The 21092-nt window shown below is 41.5% G+C and overlaps 1 protein-coding gene and 1 long non-coding RNA gene across 6 annotated transcripts in view; one reads left to right on the forward strand and one right to left on the reverse strand.

The window, feature by feature from the left end:
* The window catches only part of LPGAT1 (lysophosphatidylglycerol acyltransferase 1), a 58042-nt gene that overhangs the window by 13582 nt on the left and 23368 nt on the right, over positions 1-21092 (forward strand). For all 4 annotated transcript variants that reach the window (XM_021390068.1, XM_021390070.1, XM_021390071.1 and 1 more), the window contains 3 exons: positions 10599-10717; positions 16975-17070; positions 20170-20443. In XM_021390068.1, the coding sequence (XP_021245743.1) occupies positions 10599-10717; positions 16975-17070; positions 20170-20443 (489 nt within the window). The remainder of the gene's footprint in view (positions 1-10598; positions 10718-16974; positions 17071-20169; positions 20444-21092) is intronic.
* Positions 7-16564, reverse strand: LOC110395528. 2 transcript variants are annotated; one of them, XR_002436435.1, is made up of 3 exons: positions 14469-16564; positions 6341-6410; positions 7-5870 (listed from the first exon to the last, which is right to left on the reverse strand). It is a non-coding gene; the product is annotated as an uncharacterized LOC110395528 (long non-coding RNA). The 2 variants fall into 2 exon arrangements; XR_002436436.1 differs by lacking the exon at positions 14469-16564 and adding an exon at positions 13011-13908.

Genomic DNA, 21092 nt, shown 5'->3' on the forward strand with positions numbered 1-21092 from the left:
GAGTGGGAGCGATGGGAGTGCTGTGGTCCTGTAGGAGGGCTGGTTGGTTGCTTTAGCCAGCTGGCACTAGACCAGCTGGTTTGCTTCTTGCATTTCTCCTGTTTCTCTTTTGATCAAGGTCCTCAAATTTAACAGCTGAGGCTGCAAAGCGGGTTTCAGCCGCTCCCCCTGCTTTGAAAGGGGTATTTTCCTCTCTGGAGGAAACAGGAGTGATGTTTCACAAGTCATTTGCTTTGCATAGACCATTACCCTAAGGGCATTTTTCACACCGTTGGTTCGGATATACTGATGCTTGGTGTTGGTTACACAATCTGAGAAGTATCCCCTTAGTTGGAGCTGTGAACCTTGGTGTGCTCTCTGGTCCCTGTCTGCCCTGAAACCCGACTAGGAAGGTGTGCTTTAGTCCTTTATGGATTAGCTTTTCTAGGGTGTGTGATACAGTAGCTGTGCTTTTTGAGCGGCCTTAACAGTGGATGGAAATGAAGTGACTTATGAATGACTCTCTTCTGGCCTCACAGGGAATTTCACATCTGGAAAGACAAGCAGCAGCATCGAATTAGTAATGCATACCGTTGCCAGTGACTCAAAAGGAAACTGTAGCAATAGCATTGTAGTTTGTGATAATGCCCCCGGGTGGATTCTGCCGTGTGGGCAGATGGCTCTGCTGAAAGACAGCTCAGGTTATTGTTAGATGCAGTAGTTGAGTTGTGACCGAGGTTTGCTTTCAGAGAGCTCTCTTAGAAAATACATTCCTTATTTTCTTAAAATTTGTTTTCCCTAAACAAATTCAAAACCCACTAGCAAGTCTAACAGCTGTCACCCTGTCCCTGCCCAAGTAGTGGTTCTGCAGGGGTGTGTGGGAAGTTGCATGTTTTTGACACATTCTGAAGCACTGAAGTACAAAACACCATGCTTGCCATGGTCTAAAGACCACAACATTTCTAACAAGGGTTTTCTGTTGGTTTGTTTTTAGTTTGTTTCAAAGCAGCTCATCCATTTGGAAGGCAGCTTGGGTGGCTCGTGCAGGGTATGCTCTGTGTGTTGGGCTGAAGGGACTTGCCTGGCAGCTCTTCCAGCCTAGCAGACCACAGATCCATGAGGGTTGGTTCCGGTCCAGCTGTTGTTGCTTCTTCTGATATCTCTGATAGAGCTGTCTTGCCTCCTCTGCTTACTTTTTTTTTTTTTTTTTTAATGACCAGCACATACACTTATATGATCTTGCAGTGGCTTTGTTTTGCTTCTCAAATATTAGAGCACCTTGCTAATAGGAAAGATAACAAATCTTGGAAAAAGAGGGTATGGAAAATAATTGTGGCCCTCCTGTTTTACAATTTAGAAGGAAGTGTGCATGCCTTCTTGTTTACTTGTCACTACTCCAGTCTTTAAGTTTTGCATTTAAAGGTGGCCGATAGCTGTATCCGAATGTTAAGTAGTAATTTGAATGTTTGGGTGTTGGAGTAACCAGAAGTTGCTTAAATGAGATGTAACTGCCACGTGCTTGGTATTTGACGTGCAGACAGAACAGTCTCAATAGAGTAGTTTACTTTGCCATGTTTGCTATTATAGATCTGAAGTTCTATAACTTTGGATAAATATCTCAAGACTTTGTAACAGTGAACACAATGGCTGGACCCACTTTTTTTGCCTGGATCTTACAATCACAGGTTAAGCATATTCTGCATCCTCCGTAACTAAGGGCTGAATTATTCTCCACGTGCATTTACATCTTTGTTGCAGTTCTGCAGCAATAAGACAGGAAGACCCTGCCCACTTTTATTTCCAGCGTGCCTTCTGACTGTAAAGTATATTCCTTTTCATGCCATGGGATAAAGTGGTATGTTCTGTTGTAGCTGTTGGTAACAGACTTTACAACCTCACTGGGCAAAGTGTGTCAGTATTTGACCACCTGAGGGTGAAAAAGTGAAAAAGTTGTTCTTTTTTTCTTGTGTTGAAGCAGGATTTTGTGTATTCTGGTTAGTGCCTGTTGCCTCTCAACCAGTTACTGGATACCATAGGAAGGAGGCTGGCTAAGTCTTCTTTACCCTGCTCCCTGCACCCCCATCAGGTATTTATACATGGATAAAACAACTCTCCTTGAGCCTTCTCCCTCCAGGCTGAACAGTCCCAGTTCCCTCTGCTTCTTCTATGAAAGATGCTCCAGTCCTTCATCAACCTTAGTGGCCCTTTGCTGAACTCACTCCTTACCCAGGGCTCCAGGTTCAGCCTCCCTAGTGCTGAGAGGAGAGGAACGATGCTGCTTCCTCCACCTACTGGCAGTGCTCTTCTGAATGCTGTCCAGGACCGTAGGACTTTTTCTGCAAATCTTCCCCAGGTACAGGACTTGCCATTTCCCCTTGTTGACCGTGGTGAGTTTCCTACTAGTTCACTTCTTCAGCTGGCTTGGATCCCTGTGAGCAGCAGTGTGGCCATCTGCCATGCCAGTACCTCCACCCCACTCCATGCTGTCTGCAGACGTGCAGCAGTCGTGCAGGGGGTGCACTCTGTCCCGTCATTCAGGTTGCAGATGAAGATGTGAAGCTGGACTTCAGGCTGGTGGAGAGGATGATTGTTGAGTCCAGCAGCATTCCATCTTAAAACTCAAGTGTCAGCATACTGAATTTCAGACTGTCACATCCCCTTTTTGTGTTGTAAATGAAACTTTCCTTTTCCTCCTTTTTTTTTTTTTATTTCTCATTCTTTTCAGACAGAGGGGAACCTACATCTCACCTTTTCTAACTAGAATCCAGGAGGGAACCAGTTCCCCAGCTCACATACGTGTGGAAATTTTCATAAAGATATCCTGAATTTAAGGAACTGACAGTGGTGTTTCTGCTGTTGTCTGCACTCTGGAGTTGGATGATGCAAAGTGCAAACTGGTAGAAAATCTTGTGTGTTTTGGTGGTTCTGCTTTGAGATTTTCAAATCATTACTATCTTCCTAGGGAGCGGGAGAACATGAGTGCACCAAATTTTTTCAGAAGAACTTTTTTTCATATGAACAGTCTTGTGGCCCTGTGACTTTGAGCAGATTTCTTTCTTGCCATATGACACTGTGCAGTCTTGCTAAGCTGCAAATTGTCTCTTTCATCTGTTTAAGAACTTAACTGAGATTCCCCCTATTCAGAGTCTCTTTAATGCTTGTGCTACTTAAGTACGTTTTTTTTTGCTTCTGTCATCACAATGTTGTGGCTTTTTGACCATCCCTCAAGTGTTTAGGAGCTTCTAGCCATCAAAAGTCATCCGCAGTTAATCTGTGTATCTCCTTTTGCTTTACAGTAATCTGAAAGGCAGTCCTATAAACTGTATGTCTTCAATAATGTTGGAAATCCACGTTTTTAAACGTGGATTGACGAAATTTCTTTCCGCAATGTAACTGTGAGTGACCAAAACGGAACTGTCAGCTTTAAATGCAAAGGGAATTGATAGCAGTCCATCTGAAGTACGCTTACCGTTGGTTCCGATTCTTCCAAGACCTCAGTGACAGTGTATTTCTACCTAGATCATGTTTAGTGTGATTGGAAATTCCTTGCAATTTGTTTTAATATTTAAGCCTGTTTGATTTTCGGTGTGTCCTAATAACCTTTACTTGTTCTGGTGTTTCATTTCTTGTGTTAAAAATTGAAAAATTATTCTTCAAAGGAAGACGAAATTTAAACAGTGCCCTGTTGTTTTGTGTCTCCTTCTAGGCTTCAAACGAACAGCATTTTTTCTGTCCATTACAACATCTGCAATATGTTAGGTATTAGAGCTTCAGGATATTGTATTAGTTCACAAACGCATTGATGTTCCTCTGGGTAGTTAATGCTTAATGTATTTTATCTGTCACTGGGGACGAACGTGCTGTACAGCTTGCTCTGTTTGCAAATGGTCTGACTCATGAGCTCGAGGTACTTCAAAAGGATTTCAGCACTCCATCCCATTCTTCAGTTTTGGAGTTGCTATTCTAATAATAGAAGCAGCAAAGCAGACAGTGGAATTGCTTCTTGTCTGCTGCAGTTTATTACCAGCATAGTCACGAAAACAGGCGTAACGGCGGAGTTCACAGTGTGCAGGGAAATGTGGATGGTGAGGATGCGAGCGCTGCCTGTTTTATAGCACTGCTTGGAAACAGTAACCACTGTATGCGAACGGGGTTTGAGTTTGCATGGTCAGAAGGGCAAGTAGTAGGAGTTGGGCGTCTCTGGAAATTAAGCAGAGTTGTGGAAATGGCATAAAGTAGCTGCTGGAGTCCTTCAGAAAATATCAGGGGTATGTTCCATGAAAGATGCATCTGTGTGAGGCATAAGTTATATTGGAATTGTGCCTTAGGTGTTTGTAGTCAGCATTGCTTTTCTGTCCTGATGGAATTTAACTTCAAAAGTTTTTGTATCATATCAACTGGTTGCGTGGCGTAATTCTGAACAGAAGAAGCTCTTGAAGTGATATTGCCTGCACTGAAGTCAGTGGAAGATGTTCTTTTCGTGGAAGGCAAGCTTAGGTTTCACTGCTATTGATTCTCAGTCACACGTGGGTAAAAGGAGCCCTCTCTTCAGCCGCAAACATTATCTCTTGTGCCAGTGAATTATAGAACTCAAGAAAATTGTACCCCTGAGGTCTTGAAAACACGCATTCCAGGAAAATGAAGTCAGTCTTCAATAGCACTCATCACTAAGGTCTGTTCCCAAATGGAACTTCTGTGCTTTAGGAAGAACGTGGTTCTTGGGTTGATGAGAATTACGAGAGTGACAGGGCATCTCTACTCTAATTATCGCTTGTTTTTACCACCTCTGATTGTTAATTGCAATAAGAGGAGGGATTGACTTACAGCATCAATATGGTGACCACCAAAGTCAGCTTCTCCACAAAGCGGGTGTCAGTAAACTGCAGCAGTAAAAGGTGGAAGCCAAAAGGAATGGAAGTGAAAGCAAAGGGAAATACATGTTGCTCTCTAAAATCAAGTGCGGAGGAGCATGAAATGGTTTGCCACAGAAAAATTAAAATGGCAGTTGGGACGTCTTGAACTCAGTAGATTTACATGTACTGTGGGAACAGGCTCCTTTCATTTGTGAGTTTCTCCCTCCCAGCTTGTTCTCCTTACTTACCTCTCTTTGATAAGGGTTTTTCTCAAAGGGAAATAAAAATTGCTTGGTGGCACCATGATTTGAGTTAGGTGTGAAAGATGTTTTAGGTGAGTTGGATAAGCTGTTCTTCCTCTTTCTGATAGAACATGTCTAATTTTTTAAGAGGTTTTTAAAGGCCTTCTGACTCTATTTAAAAATCAAAAACATAATTGCATTCTAATTTGCTTAGCCCATTGTTTTCTTGTTTTTGTTTTTCCCCATAGGCAAGTATATCAATTTGCAGAGACAAATGCCTTTACCCTTCTAGGGAAGGAGGCGGGGGTGGTCACTGTTGATAATTCTTTATCCACTTTTTTTTTCAGTGTGAGACCTGGACGTGTTAAGTAATATACCACAAGTGATGCCAGAGGTGAAGTTGCTTAGTGCCAGCTATCAGAGACTCCCATCCATAAGGGAGACAGAAATGAGTTCAACAGCTCCAGCTGCAACGTGCTTTAACTCGCTGCTTGGGAATGGTCAAATAAGGGCGTAAATTCCCAAAGCCAAAAGCTGGAGCGTGAGGGGAAATATTAAAAATGTAGAATCCTGGTTGTCATGAGCTATGATTACTATCGAATACCTAATGATAAAATCCCTTCTAGAAAGCAGGGTGACTTTTGAGGCAGCAAAGGAGACGATCCCTTAATAACCCTATGTATTTCTTATTAAAGGTTTGCAGGTGGTTGACAAAAGCTGGTACTGTTCAGTTCTAACCGTTGCCAACCTGCGTCGTCTTGGAATTGTTTTTCTTGAAGTCTTGCTTCATGGATGCCTAAGATTACAAATGATCAGAAGAAAAATAAACCAAGTCTGGTTCCTTCTCATTTCCTACTGGCTGCTGAAAGCTCTGGCAGGAGACTTTCCTGTTTTCCACTTCAGTGGGGAAAGAAGCTGAAACTCAATGTGATTTCAAAATAATAAGCCCAAGTGTTAAGGAGAACTGGCACCTTTATAACTTAATACTGGTTCTTAGGGCACACGCTGTGGTGAAACTACTAACTACAAAAAAGAGGCAAGAGTAGAAGTTTTAAAGTGCAGTATACAAAAGACATTGTTCATATGCTGCTAGTCAAAGGACTGCTTCTCCTCTAGACAATGAGCAGAATACCGAGCTGCCATTCTGGCCAGGTATAAAAGCACAACATAAATCTACTGAATTGTTAGTTAGCTGAGCAGTGATTTGCCTAGCCTAATGACATACTGCAATTAAATGCTTAAATATTTATTCATAGTATCACTTACCTGCATGCAGTTATACAGCTGAGTGTTCTGAGTGCTCTCCGTAGCTACATCTGGATGTGCAGTGGTTTAGCTACAATGTGAAAAAAAAAAAAACTTTAATTGCTTTTATACTTGAAGCTTTGCAAGGATTAGCTCATAAAAAGCTCGCTTTGCAGTTCATTTTGAGAAACGTATTCTTGGCTTTAGAGACTTGTGAGTATTTCAGACTTGGAAGGATCAATCTTTCTGTCTTCCATTTACTTGCCGTTGCATGCTGTGTCTTCGTCCTTTCCTGGAGAATCCTTTTGCTTGCAGCACTAAGTCCCAGGTGAAGTCTCTCCTGCAGCAAACCTATTTTTATGTCACTCTTGTGGGTAAAAGATTTCATTTCTAATTGGGATTACCAGATTTGCTTGGTACTGAATTTACTATGATTTCCAATAACCAGGTTAAAGTAACTTCCTTTTCCCGCCTGCCTTTCTATTATTTTATGTGAAATCACATTTGCAGAAATTTAACTGTTGCAAGGCTGTAGACACACAGCTTGTACCATTCTAGTGTGTGTTTTGGGAATAGAAGGAAGTCGTGGAGAGCTGCGTGCTGGTTTGCAAGCACCCTGAGCAACAAATATTTGTCTTTGAACGGTTTTTGTCTTGGTACAGTGGAGCAAAACACTGTTCCTGGTTCTGCTGCCATGCCTCTGAGGTTTTGATTTCAGTGTTTTCGGTTGGAATGGAATGTCATGGCACCAGTATTTCTTAAAGAAAAAGGTGCTTGTTTTGAAAATTACAGCGCAGGGGGAAAATCTGAGACGGGCATTTCTTACTCCATTGATTTTAAAGGGCGCTGTGAGCTTAAGCACGATATTTGGAGTTTTTTCTTCTTTAAAAAATTGTGGTAGCAGCAGTGGTTTGTGTGCACGCTTCTGTGGTTTACTGTTGTGTTTCCCAGCCAGCAGTGCTATGTGAAGGACTTGTACTAACCGATTCTTTTCTCCCTGTTGATCAGTTCAATCACTTGGCAATAAAGTGATGTTAAGCACAAGAGACAAGTCTGATCGCCTGAGGAGAAATGACAGAAGGGAAAGGAACTGAGGAGGTAGGGCTGAATCACCGTGATTCAGTGAAGTTACTTCCTGTCTGCTGCGTGCAGAGCTATTAGTCTCACCAGTTGGTAGATAAAATGAATTGGATAAATCAACTGAAGGATTAAATCAAACATCTTTACCTGGCAGAGGACCCCCCTTGCCACTACTACAGCTGAAACTTGGTGGTGTGCTGTGAGCAGGCTTAGAGTTTGCCTTGTATTGTATTGAACAAGAGTAGGTGAAATCTTCAGTGTAGCAGCAGCAGCTTATTTTTTTCTATTTTCTGTTGTCTGGGAACTATCTGAAAATTTCCAAGTCAAGTCACATACTTTGCCTAATATGCTACTTTTCTTTTTTCTTCCCTCATTTGGCAAAAGAAGCCTCATAAGTTTTCCTCTTCAGTTGTTTTTAGTTGTTACTTCTCATGGCTTTAATCTTTCCAAGACGAAAAGCAGTTTCTTCTTGAACTACTCTGCATTAGAAGTGATTAATAGTAAAGACCCCCTTGTGTTCCAGCTTGTCCTCAGATGTTGGGGGGCTGGGGGCAGCTTGGCTTGGATTGCAAATGGTGCCCATTTTGGCACTGTAGGGCTGATCACGTTCAATGTATTGAACAGTCACAAGCACAGAGGCACAAATAACGCCTAGTCGTGTTAGAGTGAACTAATACAGCTTCCACTTACGGAGTTTGGCTGTGTTCGATGAGGACTTTCACGGCTAGAGTAATGACTAGTGCTGTTTATTGGAGCAACAGACTGCAGATTCGTCTTGATTGCTGGTGATAAATACACTGTCTGCAGGGCACATGCAGGTACAAGGAATGTGGATATCCAGCCAACCGCAAACGCGTTGAATCATGGAACAACTCTGTAGAGATTTCCAAGTTTCCTGGGGAAGCACTCGGTGCAGCTGAGCGTGTGAATCTCACCCAATGGGTGTCCCTATGGGGCAGGGAGAGGCTCAGCCTGTCGGCTGGTCCCAGTTGTCAGCGATGTCATTCCAACTTGTCTGCGATGGGATCTTCTCTAAAATTCCTCCTCTCTGAAGCCATTTTTATAGTACTTTCTTTCGGGTGGAGCTGCAGTGACTCTAGTCATATATACTTTTGGTTGGGATTGGTGTTAAATCTTCTGGTATTGCTTTTGAAGGTGTAGGCTAAAAAATTCAGAGGGGGTGGTCGCACCTTGGAGGCAGGTAGCCTTTGGGATGGAGGTGTGTTTTGATATTGTAATAAACTTACAGTGAGCAGAGTTCACCCAGGACTATATTTTCAAAAACAACAAAAAAAAGGAAAACTGTTGTCTCAGGATAACAACTATGCTGTTTACCAGTTCCATAGTACCACCAAGTTCTCATCCCAGTGGTGTTATCAGAGCCTGGCCACGGACTTTGCTACTTCGCTCCACTCTCTGCGCTGTTTCTCTTGGAACCAGAGCCCCGAGCTGCCCTGGTGCAGCCAACCCCAGGGCTGCAGGGTATGTTGCCTGGGGAGCCGTTCTTGAATGGATTCTTTGCACATTCACTGTATTCTGCCCTGCAAGTTTCCTCAATGCTGTAACATCTCTCTAGAGGGAGACATCCCGACAAGTCATTTCCAGTAGTTATTCCACAAGAGTAAAGGGGATCCCCAAAGTTCATGTTAAGAGAAATGAGGAAGGATCCATGTTTAGTTTTTGTCAAGGGAAGGAAGGGAGGTTAACGTTATGGGATGGGCAGGCTCTCCCATCTTTGTGTGTAGTTTGTGCTACCTACTTGTGACCAAATAGAATGTCTTTATGTATTTAACCTTGTGTTTGTCTCAGTTCAGTACTAATTTTGGAGCTGCTGGAAGTTAATAGAAACAGCAAGTTTCAAATGTGCCACGCTAATGGAATTTCTTCAAGGACAGGGAAGCCATGTGTGGTTTATTGCTTTGCACCTTCAGTGCATAGCCTGTGGGTTTTGCCACAGTTAAGCTACAGCTTAGGAAACAGCAGTGGAAGTATAACCCCATAATTGTCCTGCAAGGAGAGCTGTCTGCTGCCTGGAGAATGTTAATAAAACCTTCCTTAAAGGTACTAAAAGTCCAGTGGTGAAGGTGATATATTTCCTTTGATGTCAGAAATGGAAATAATAGCCAGTAAGAACCACCAGAGATCCTGAAAGTCCAGAAGAATAATGGTGTCCTACATGCATGGGCAAGGCATCTTCCTCTTCCTGTTGAACTTTGTAGAACTGCTCAGCCTCCCCCATCCTGTCCCTTGTGTTGCAGTACCCTTTGCTTCTGTTGAAAGGGGCCAGGCTCTGCTCATTTGCCTCTCTGCCCTGGTAACAGAAACAGGCATAGGCCGGGCTTTGATTTATGGCAGATGTTTTTCAGTTTTCCATCCTGTGCCCTTCTGCAGGAGGCCTTCTTCACTTTATTTATTTAGTTACTCTATGATGATGCAGTTCTAACTCCTCCTTACCTCAGCATATTTTTGCTAGTGAGTAGAGATGCTGGATGATCAACAGCTGTGGCTTCTTCCTGATGTCATTCTTGCCACTGGAGTATCTGGTCTCTGGTCTACAAAGTTGTGACTAATAGTTTCTGTTATTTGAGCAGCTTGTTTTCTGAACCTATTTTCTTGCCTGTAGCTAACTTGTTTAGATTTGAATGACTAAGTTTGACTAATGAAGTATTTTAAATGGAATGTTTCAACTAACGATTTTTTGCTGTTTCACTTTTACCAGCATAGTTTGTTAATAGTAAATATAGAAATGAAACGAACTTGATGAGTTTTAGCAATAAATGTTTAAAAAAAAAAAAAAAGGTTTTTATTTAACCTGATTAAAAAAAAAAATCTAATGAGTCAGTTGAATTTTAAAGCTGGGTCAAAAGCTTATGTAATTTCGAGACCCTAAATATAGAGCAGTGTAATGACACAAAAAGATCAATCTCTCTGCACATGTAGTGATACAGTATTTTTGTTTTGTTCTTATTCTATGCATGCAGTTTACAACTAAGCTGGGTCCCTCTGCTTGAAAAAATGGTCTTGCTAATACAGCGTATGTTATGCTATGTGCCAATTTAAATTCACACGTAGCATGTAGGTTTCTTCATTATAACTGGATGTGGAGGTCTTTGATTTTTTTATTATTTTTTTTGTTTTCAATAGTGAATTAGCAATGTGGTCATAGTGAAGTTTACCTTTTGTTTTTCTTTTTTAATAGTAGCGGAATGGGGTGATGATGTTAAAGCGGTATCAGAAGATGAAGCCGTGGTGCTGGTGAACCATCAAGCAACGGGTGATGTCTGCACTCTGATGATGTGCCTTCAGGATAAAGGCACGGTAGGCTACAACTGGGGAGTGGGATAGTTTCTGTTTGTAATTTGTAACCATGGGCGTGCCCGCATCTGTGTGCAGTGCCGATGACTTTCATTTGCGTGTTAATCCATCAAATAATCACAAGGCTCTGAATACAGCAAATTTTTGGTTAGGTTTGGATTAATGTGACAGTAGATTGGAAAAGGTTTTAGACTGCCAAGTTGCCTTCAGAAGTCAGTTACAAGCTTACTCAGTGTTCAGGTCTAGCTTAGCGTGGAGGGAAGCAGATCTCCTTGAAGGTAATTGTGTCCTTGACTTCTTCCTCTCAGCGTATGCCTTTGTGCAGTTCATACCAACTTTATTCAAACCAACATGAGCGTAGCTTTTAGGTTGTGACTTTATCCTGATGTAGAATTTTTCTCGTGAAGTCAGAAGCAGCTATGGGTTTTTGGTAGAAAATCAGAAACTGGAAGTAATTTCCCTAGGAGAGCATATCCAGACTGGCTAGCTATATATGGTCAAAATTGCTTGAGCTCTTATTTTACACACTCTTAAGCATTTCTTGCTGAGAAGTGCAACCGATGTCAACCACTTCATACATGGGTGTTCAGAAAGATCATGTCTAAGAGTCTAGTGCTGGAAGATAGAGGATAGGATCTAAATTGGAAATTAAATTTATGGGGTAATTAGAAGAAAGAGGTAGGTGTGTTTAGGCTGCGGAGGTGTGGGTACATGCCTGGCAAGCTGAAATGCTGCATCAGCTGTGTCTGTCTTAGTAAACTTCTTCCCTGCCATCATACTGTGGGGAAATGAGGAAAACAACAGCTGCTCTTTATTGCATCTGCGCAACCTGTAACTGATGCTGTTTTTCTTAGTGAACGTTCATACACGTTATGTGTACACTGCAAATCTGCCAGTTTTTGTAGAGTTTTTCCTAGATGTTACTTGTGCCAGCAGAACTGATGTAATAAACAAAAGCCCTCAAGTCTTTGAATTGGAATGTATGAAAATGCCGCTCAAGGCTGATGAAAGAGACTAACTTCTTCCTTCATGCTGTAGCTTGGAGAAGACAGTGTTCTAACAGTACTTTTAATTGCTTTATTTCCTTTGGGAATGGAGGAAGTTAGGTATGCATGGTATTCTATATTGTATGTACCCAGCTGAGTAGAATAAACACTTCTTAATTCTCTTCATCTAAGTTGTTCATAGGACAATCTTGGTAAAGGTACAGCTGTAAGGATATAGTCCTATGGGTACATATGTCGTATAGTCTTGACTATTGATGTCTCATAGTTTAAATATCATAGAAGTTTACTGACTCACAGAATTGTAGAATCGTTTGAGTTGGAAGGGACCCTTAAAGGCCATCCAGTCCAACTCTGCTGCGCTGAACAGGGACACCTACAGCTGCATCAGATGCTCGGAGACCCCCCCAGCCTGACCTTGGGTGTCTCCAGGGATGAGGCATCCACCTCCTCTCTGGGCAACCTGTGCCAGTGCCTCACCACCCTGACTGCAAAAAAACTTCTTCCTTATATCCAATCTAAATCTTCCCCTCTTTTAGTTTGAAACCATTTCCCCTTGTCCTGTCGCAACAGACCCTGCTAAAGAGTCTGTCCCCTTCTCTCATGTATGTATCCTAGTTTATATATCCATATATCCTTATAAATCTAAGAGATATTGATCCTATTTCAGTCCATAGTTAAAAAGCTTCATGTCAGACAGAATGAGTTTTGGTAAGTGTAGAAGATGCTAAAAATGGAGTAAGGTGTTGAGGTGACAAACAATCTTCAGTGTGGAGAATGTTAGGTTTGTGGGTTTTCAGAAAAGCGAAGCAGCCTTAGAAATCTGCATGTTTCCCTGACGGGGTTTCAGTTGCTGCTCTTGGAATAATCATGTCCAGAGCCTTGGGGGGCTTTAATATTTTTTTAGCTAATAAAAAAAAAGCACAAGCTTTAGCACATGCTTAAAATATTGCGTGAGTAGTACGACTGTCTAAAAATAATGAGGAAGATCGGAATAATTTATCCTTGATGGAACTTGCTGAATCAGGTATTTTAAACGGCGTGCTTCATCTTTCTGAACAGAAGAATTGTCTTAACTTGGAGAGAATGTGAAACCACTGGAGGAAGAAAAGAAATCATTACACAATAAGCTACTATTTAAACAAGACGGGTTTTTGTTTGGGTTTGTTTTTTAACAGTTTAAATTAAACATGAAGTCCTTTGTAACCTTGATATTCAGCTGCAGGTAACAAGATAGCAATTGCTTCGTTTTGTTTAGGACAGTTGAGCTGTATGAATTCTAAAACACTTACCCCACGAGTGCCACTTTTTAGCTGAAGGTACTTTGTGTAGGTGGGAGGCTCCTTTCTGATTCACACAGAAGGGTGCATGGAGAAATGAAGTAATGTACCAAAGGTGGCCCCTTGCTGCTACGGCAGTGGCAGAACATCTTCTCCTGGTGCTCTGAAATCTTGCTATCCTTTGCAAGGCAGTGTGGACTTGAATCCAGAGATAATCAACAAGCACTTATCCCCCCGCTGCAGCCTTTGTTGTTGTTAATTTAAGATAGCAGAAGCGTTTGATTTAAGATAAAGTTCTGTTTTTCTGTGTAGCAAAGTAGAATGCCAAAATTTTCTTGCAGCTTGACAGTCGGTTTCCTACAGGCCAGGTCAGGAGCTGTGGTGTATTTTTTTTTCCTAGCATTCTATAATTTCTTATATATAAATGATAGTGTATCCTATCTGTTTTAAGCAAACAATCTTATTAAACAGTAAGTTAAAATACATTTGTTAGGACATTTCTTCTCTTCGAGATTAATTTCGGGAAGTAAGGAAAACATATTGTTAGGGCAGTGGAACTTAGCTAAAAGTTACGCTTAGTGGAAGGGCTGGCCTGGGAATTTTTGACGAATGCCATAAGATAAGCCACACAGTAGCAGGGTTCTGCTGATTCAGATGTGACCTAAGCACACTTTTTGTATAGTTGAAGAAATTGTTCTGGTTTGTGAAACTGTTAAAATCCTAGTAAGTTAGTTGAGGTCTCACAGCCTTTAATGGTAAAGAAGTAGGTTAAAACGCTCCTGTTGCTGCTTTCTGCCTGGATGAGGGCTGATAAATTTGGCTGGGTTGTTTTGTTTTTATTAAGAGTAGAATGAGTGCAGTGGAGAGAGGAAGAAAAAATTACAGCTTGTAGCTGTTTTAGTACAAGTTTGAAGACATGCATGGCTAAGTTTCATTGTTGTTACAGACAGGTGCTTTGAAGATGAAAGTCTTGTCTGTTCAGGTTGCTTTGTTATGAAATCTATGCAGAGTGAAATCAAAATGGGCCTGTGAATGGGAGGTACCTAGATTTCCTATTAAAACATTAAAAACTATTATCTACATCCTGTATTTTGCTTAAATAGGAAGGGTGGAGCAAAAAAAGACCTGAAACGGCATCCAAAAATTATTTCTGTCCATGAACACCTATGAGTTTGTGTTCAAAACATTTTTGAATGTCTTTGCTTAGCCTACTTGAAACGCATGTGATAAGAGGCTCCTCTGATAAACACTGTTTTGTTCCTGAGGATAAAAACCACCACCATTATCCTGCAGCTTTTTCTGTTCTGTCTTTGGTAGCGGAACAGAACGAATATCCAATGTTTGCCTTTTGATTGCAAACAAGATGATTGTGTTGTACCCTTTGATCTCCCCCTTTTTAATGGGGGGTGTGTGTGTGTTGCGCACGAATTCATACACATAAAATATTTATTTCCTCTTCGTACTCCTTACCACTGCATTGGTTTGTTGGCAGACTTGTAATCATTGCGCTCTGGAGTTTGCCTCTTTGTAGCCCACCTGGCAGCAAACTGCGTGTCCAGGGATACCAGTTAGAAGCTCCGTGTCGCCTGGAACACAGTGAGGCGGACTTCAGACCCTGAAGATCAATGATAAACTTTTGAGATAAAAATACAGTCATCTGAACTTGTGAGCTAAACGCCCAGCTGGTACGTGGCCATAAAAAGTGGTACGGGAGGAGAGGAGCCTCAGCACTGCTGGGCAACTGTTCCTCCTGGAGGTGCCCCACTACTTCTGAGGCTGACTCCTCAAAAGACCCAAACCGTTGCTTTTCAGGGAAGCAGATTATTGAGCTTGCTCATCTCTTCCAGCAAAGCAGATTATGTTGGTTTAGTTTCTGCTTAATAGAGTAGAACAATATTTGTCAAAAAGCCAAAGTAAGAGATGAACAGAGAATCATATGGGTACTGAATTCCACTAAAGCATCATTAGTGGAATCTGAGTGCAATTTTTAACATGACGATCACAAAGGCTGCGTTTCCCTATGACATGTATTCTCTGGGTGCTTGGATGTGAACTGATGATACTGTGACCTTTCATGTCTTTGAGAACTGTCCTTTTCTCTCAGACATGGTTTCCTTTTCCACTTCTGGTAATGCTGGAGGGTCCAGAAACTGGCACTCTTGCATTATCCAAAATCTTCAAACAAAAAGTTTGCTGATATTACAAACCCTCCAAAGCGGAGTGGTTCTTAATGCGTTCTGTAACATTCAGATTTAGCTGAGAGATCAGCTCTATGTCTAAGGCAATAAAGCATCTTAGACGTTCTTTCGTAGTTATGTTCTATGAAGCGTGTGAAAACTTCACTTTACCAAGCATCTGGCTGCAGTTGTTTAAGGATAGGGAAAAGAAACAGGGTATGTTAGTAGTTACTTTAAATATATAAATCAGGATTCATTTACAGCTTCTGTGGCCAAAAGGGAGAACAGGTAATCAGAGCACTCCAAGAGATTATTAGGTTTATTTGGACGAAAGTCCGATGCCGCAGTTGTAGATAGATACAGCAAATTATCAAGGTGGGTGTTTTGTTTGTTCCCTTTGTGGTTGATTTCTTTTTTAGTGCAAAACAGAATTCCTGCAAGAAATATATATATTTTTTCCCTACCAATTCCACTTAGACCTGCAGAGAGGTGGCTTTTACCTGTTTTCACCATCCTTGGCTGTACCAAGAGATTTTATGTGAAGTACTGTTGAATATATGGGTCCTGGTATTTCTGTCACTGTATAAGCCTCTAGGGTTTGAAGGGAAGCGTGGGCTACACCTCAGTGGTGGATATAATCAACTAATATGTGAACAATGCATTTTTTTCTGTCTTTGCCTCCAAACTGTATAGCTTGGACAAATGAAAGATGCCAAGTATAAGTTACACATTTAGGATGGGAAAAAAAAGATCTTCTGACTATCAGAGAAATACCATAGTTCTCCATACTCTTTTTTTGGTCGTGGTAAAAGGAAAAGTATTTTGTAATGTGATCTAAATTTCACTAAACTTGGATCAGTCTTAGCGTGGCCTTCTAAGCTAGGGAAGAGTGAAGGCAGCCAGCCTCATACATGGGAAGCATGTCAGAGGCACTGGATTTTCCAGTGTTGGAGAGCCAACTCCTACCCCTCTTAAAATAAACATGTAGGAGCTACATAGGGGAGGGAACTTGGAGGCAGAAGTTTTCCTCTTCTGTTATTTACTTCTGGAGTAATTCTCTTATTGATGTTTAGTCTTCTGAGATTTAAAATACCTTTCAATGTCCTATAGAAGTGATGGTCTAGGTGATTCTAATGGTTCCCCATCTGCTTTTGCTTTCTCACCATGCTGCTGGGCCAGGGCAAGGAGTATTTCATGACTTAATGAAATTCTCAGCTGCATGTTTCTGGTTGCTCTGCTGTGAGAGAAACTAGCAATGGTATATGGGCTGTGCTTAGGTCTTACTGATGCCACTGTTCAGAGATTATAGGGAGCACACATGGAGCATGTGCAAATCAAAAGCAGAGAACAAAATGATCTCATCTCCAAACTGTCAAGTACAAAAAACATAAGGAAACCTGGCTGGTTTTTTTGGAGACATAATCACTTAGGGATTTCAAACACAAATTGGTGTTGTTTTGTGGACTTTAGCAAACATCAGAAATGGTTTTAGTTTGCAGATGACTTCTGATTGTGATGGTACATCTGTAAGAAGCGTTATACTTCCCTTAAAAACACTGAGTAGAAATGACTAGAGCATAGGGCTCATAGAACTAAGAAGTGTATCTTACTGTATCTTTTGGCAGTCTGTACTTAAGAGGAAAAGTGTAGCACTCGTGTTGCTTCATTCTTTGCTGCATAAGCACATAAAGGATTGTCTTCCATATGTTTCCTAGTTCTGTTGTTGCTCCATGACTGGTACGTCCATGCTTCTCTGTGCATATTTACTCAGCCTTTTTCTTTTTTTCTGAACTTTTCAGGTTGTCCGTCAGATGATGTGGCTGATGGATCATATTTTTAAGTATACAAACTTTGGCATTGTCTCACTAATCCATGGAGACTTCTTTATAAGACAGGTAAGCGGAAACGTAACAGTGCTTTGATTTATCCTAATGTTTGGGGTATTGCGGTGCTGTGGGACTTACCTCACGCAAGCTCATCTAGGTTGGTTTGCAGGGTGAAATAACTATGCTGAAATGTGTGTATTTGGGTAGAGCTTATCCTGCTCATTGTTTCTACTGTTGGAGTTTTTGGTTTGGGGACCATAGTTTTGTGGGGTTGGTTTGTTTGTTTGTTTTGGAGGAGCAGGGAGAGGTGTGTGTGTGGTTACTTTGAATTTCAGTATCTGTTGCTAAAGCTACACTCTAAAAGTACAAATGTAAAAAGTGCACTGATCAGCGTGGAGCTGGTGCCAGTTATGTGACTGTAACATCCAGCGTACGTTTCTTCCCTCTCCTTACTTTCCTCTGGACTTAAACTGTCTGTGGCAGGCAGAGAAAATTCACATTTTTAGCTTTTCAGAGGAAGATGAGCTTATTTACTCTGAAATAAATAAATACTGAATTCACAGCAATAAAAAGTCTACGGTGAGATTTATAACTGAGACTAGAGGCGAGTCTAGAAAACATCGAGCAAAATCGGGTGATAAAACGAAGGTCTCTAAAGATAGACAATAACGTAGTGGGAGAGTACAAAAAAGAATGGGGTTGGACACTTCATAAATGTAAATCCATCTCAATAGTTAAAATTCACAAAATACACATTTTGAGATATACATGGCTGTCAGTTTGTTAATTATAATTCCTGCATGCATTGGTGTGGTTCCCATGACAAAGCTCAACCATTACTGAGCTGAAAAAAGAACTCTTCCTCTTCTCTGTAAAGTGGCTGAAGTCCGCGACATCACGCATAAAATGCCATGTCTTCTAGACTGCTTGAAAATAAGGTGTTTCTGAAGTGTTTGATTGCTTTTCCCATTAATAAAAAGCTAAAATACTTGGGATGAGTAATAATCTTACCTAATTTTAGAAAGGCACTACTAACATTTGGATGAGCAAATATTTTTTTTTTCTGTGAGTTAATATAGTTTGATCACAGTACAATGCAACACATTGGTTTCAAAAGGTGTGTTAGCCTCCTTTTCATGGGCAGCAACAACAGCAGTTTTAGGAATGCTGTTGATGTCTGCTAGAGGCTGACTAGTGCTTTCTCCTCTTCCACTGAGAAGTTTCCTAGAAACTGAGGCTGTCAGTAATTCACCTTAGTGATGATGCAGAGTGCACGGCACCCTGAAGAATGTGGGCAATCTGCTGCTTCCTGCTTTCTTTCCTCTAAAGGAAAGGTAGCTGAGCCTGTTCCCCATGATGCTGAACAGCTAGCCACGACCTTCAAGAACTGGTCCCGTTTCTCCTATGAGAGGCTTCTCTCTGGATAGGTGGTTGAGTGCATTTGTGTTCCAGGACTCTCCAGTGATCCACTGGTTGTCATGGGTACTTTTCTCTGCTTATTTCCCATTAGCTCGGTCGATTCTTCTGTATTACAGCCACATCTTAAACCTCACAGTGTTTGCTAAACTTAAGTTTATGCACCTGCCATATTTGCTAAGTATGTCTAGGTTTTGGGAAGTTGTAATATTTAACTGGCAAAAAGTGTATTGTTCGCTGCTCTTTTCTTAACTGTTGTGCTATCCTAGCGTCCTCTGGTCTGGTGTAAGAATTGCTTTAACTGAGGAACTTTTATATTGCTCTTTAATTCCATAAATATGAGCAGTCAGAGCTCCTTCCTCCTTTTTAATGGGATTAAGTTAGAAATAATTGCAATGGTGAGATATGAAAATCTGGGAGGAACTCTTTTGCAAAACTTATCATTGATAAAATACTGTTTCTTGTCTTCAATCAGCTTCACTCCCCCTACCTTCCTTCCTGCCAAAAGGAAAAAAAAAACGTGCAGAGGAAGATTTGTGACAATTACCTTGAACTTTCAGAGCCCTTATAATGCTAATCGATGTAAATTCCTGTCTGTGAAAATTTGGGTGGCTTATTCTTTCTGTGTGTGAAGGTGAAAGGAGAAAAGACTGTTGTTAAAGATACTGTAGGTATTTTTGCAGTAATTAAGGTCAAATCTTACTGTCTTAAGTGGAAATACTTGTCCTAATACATTAAAGAGGGGAAATTAATGAGGCTTTTTTCCCTGCCTTTGGTCCTTTGAGTGTAATTATCACCTGGCTATACCCTATATACTGCTAATTGTCAAACCAAAAGGTGCTGTTGGGCTCTGGCTTCTGTCACCCGTGCTGCACCTGAGGGGGAGAGGTGTGTGGAAGGTGATGTCTGCGAAGCTACTCTTGGCTTGCAGAAAGTACTGATAGTACATGGACCTCAGAAGAACAGCTTGACCCCCAGGTTGCATCTGCAGAATTCAGTTTAATGAGTTCGCCAGGGAACTCTGTGAGTCTGTGCTTCTGGTACGCAGAGTGCCTGGTCACCGTCTGGACATCACTCCTGCGGAGAAGTCATCAGAGACTTTCTTCCTCCCTCACAAGGAGGGAGGAAGAAAGTCTTTCTGTGAAGTGGCATTTACCAGGCCACCAGTGGATACTCTGAGGAGAATGCTGTCCAAAGAAGGGCAACGAAGCTGTGAGGGATCTGGAACACAAGTCTTAGGGGAGCGACTGAGGGAACTGGGATTGTTCAGTCTGGAGGAGGCTCAGGGGAGACCTCATTGCTCTCTACAACTGCCTGAAAGCAGGTGGTGGCAAAGTGGGGATCAGCATCTTCTCTCAAGTAACTAGTGGTAGGATGGGAGGGAATGGCCTCAAGTTGCACCAGGGGAGGTTCAGGTTGGATATGAGGAAACATTTCTTCTCAAAAAGAGCAGTGAGGCACTGGCACAGGCTGCCCAGGGAGGTGATGGAGTCACTGTCCCTGGAGGTGTTCAAGAAACGTGGAGATGTGGCACTGAGGGACATGGTCAGTAGACATGGTGGGCATGGATTGATGGTTGCACTAGATGGTGGTCTTTTTCAACCTTAATGATTCTGTGATAATTTTGTGTTGTTGCAGAGGCTTATTTGCCTCTTTGACAGGAGAGAGAAATCTTAGAAGTGTAATAATTACCTGGCACATGTTGTATCTTTTAAGCACTTGTTTTATTTAGTCGGTGTTCTTTTCTTCTAGGGAAAAGCACACCGTGACCAGCAGCTTGTGTTACTCAAGGAGCACCTAGAAAAATATTACAGGAGCCGCAATCGGAAATGGATTGTTTTATTTCCAGAGGGTGGCTTTCTTAGGAAAAGGAGGGAAACAAGCCAGGCATTTGCCAAGAAAAACAATTTGCCATTTCTTCAGCATGTCACCCTGCCAAGACTTGGGGCAACACAAGTGATTCTGAAAACACTTGTAGCTCCACAAGAAAATGGAACTCCTGCAGGTGGAGATGCTGTGATAAAAGGTAAAGATCACATAAAAAGTAAACAGAATGTCATGGATGTTTGTTATTAAACAAATCCTTGTGAGTGTTCAGTTGGTCTCTCAAAATCTCAAATACACCCGTAATGCACCATCATATTTACATAAATGTTTTCATATTTCATTTTATTTTTGATGTTGAGATAAAAATACCTTAGCTTTCATTTGATTTAGTCTACTCTGTGACTGCATAAATGCTCGTCTCAGCACAAGCAGTGGATAGAGCAGATATTGGAATGAGCACTGGGAGTGAGCAAGAAGGTGGGGCTGCTCCGTTCAGCAGGGCGATGGCTTATGCTGCTTCACGTTGCTTTGGGGCTATAGTACAAGTATTTCTGAAATATAGAATAAGCAACATTTACATCTTGATTTTTGTCTTTTAAAGTTTCTTTGCATTCCAGTACTGTGTACTTTGTTCTTCTAGAACTATCGAGTTCAAGTTATTTTATTCCGCACAGATTTTTAAGATGGCTGTCGTCTTTGTTGCTGGGGGTTATGCTGTCACTGACTAGATTTGAAAGGTTGTTTGGGCTCTGTAACTGGGAGTTATGAAGGGTCAAAAATATTCCTGCAGCGTTGTTGTTCTGGGGTGCCTGGGCTGCAGGGGAGAGGGCAGTTGGGATGTAAGTATT

Source organism: Numida meleagris, chromosome 3, assembly GCF_002078875.1.
Source record: "Numida meleagris isolate 19003 breed g44 Domestic line chromosome 3, NumMel1.0, whole genome shotgun sequence".
NCBI lineage: Eukaryota > Metazoa > Chordata > Aves > Galliformes > Numididae > Numida > Numida meleagris.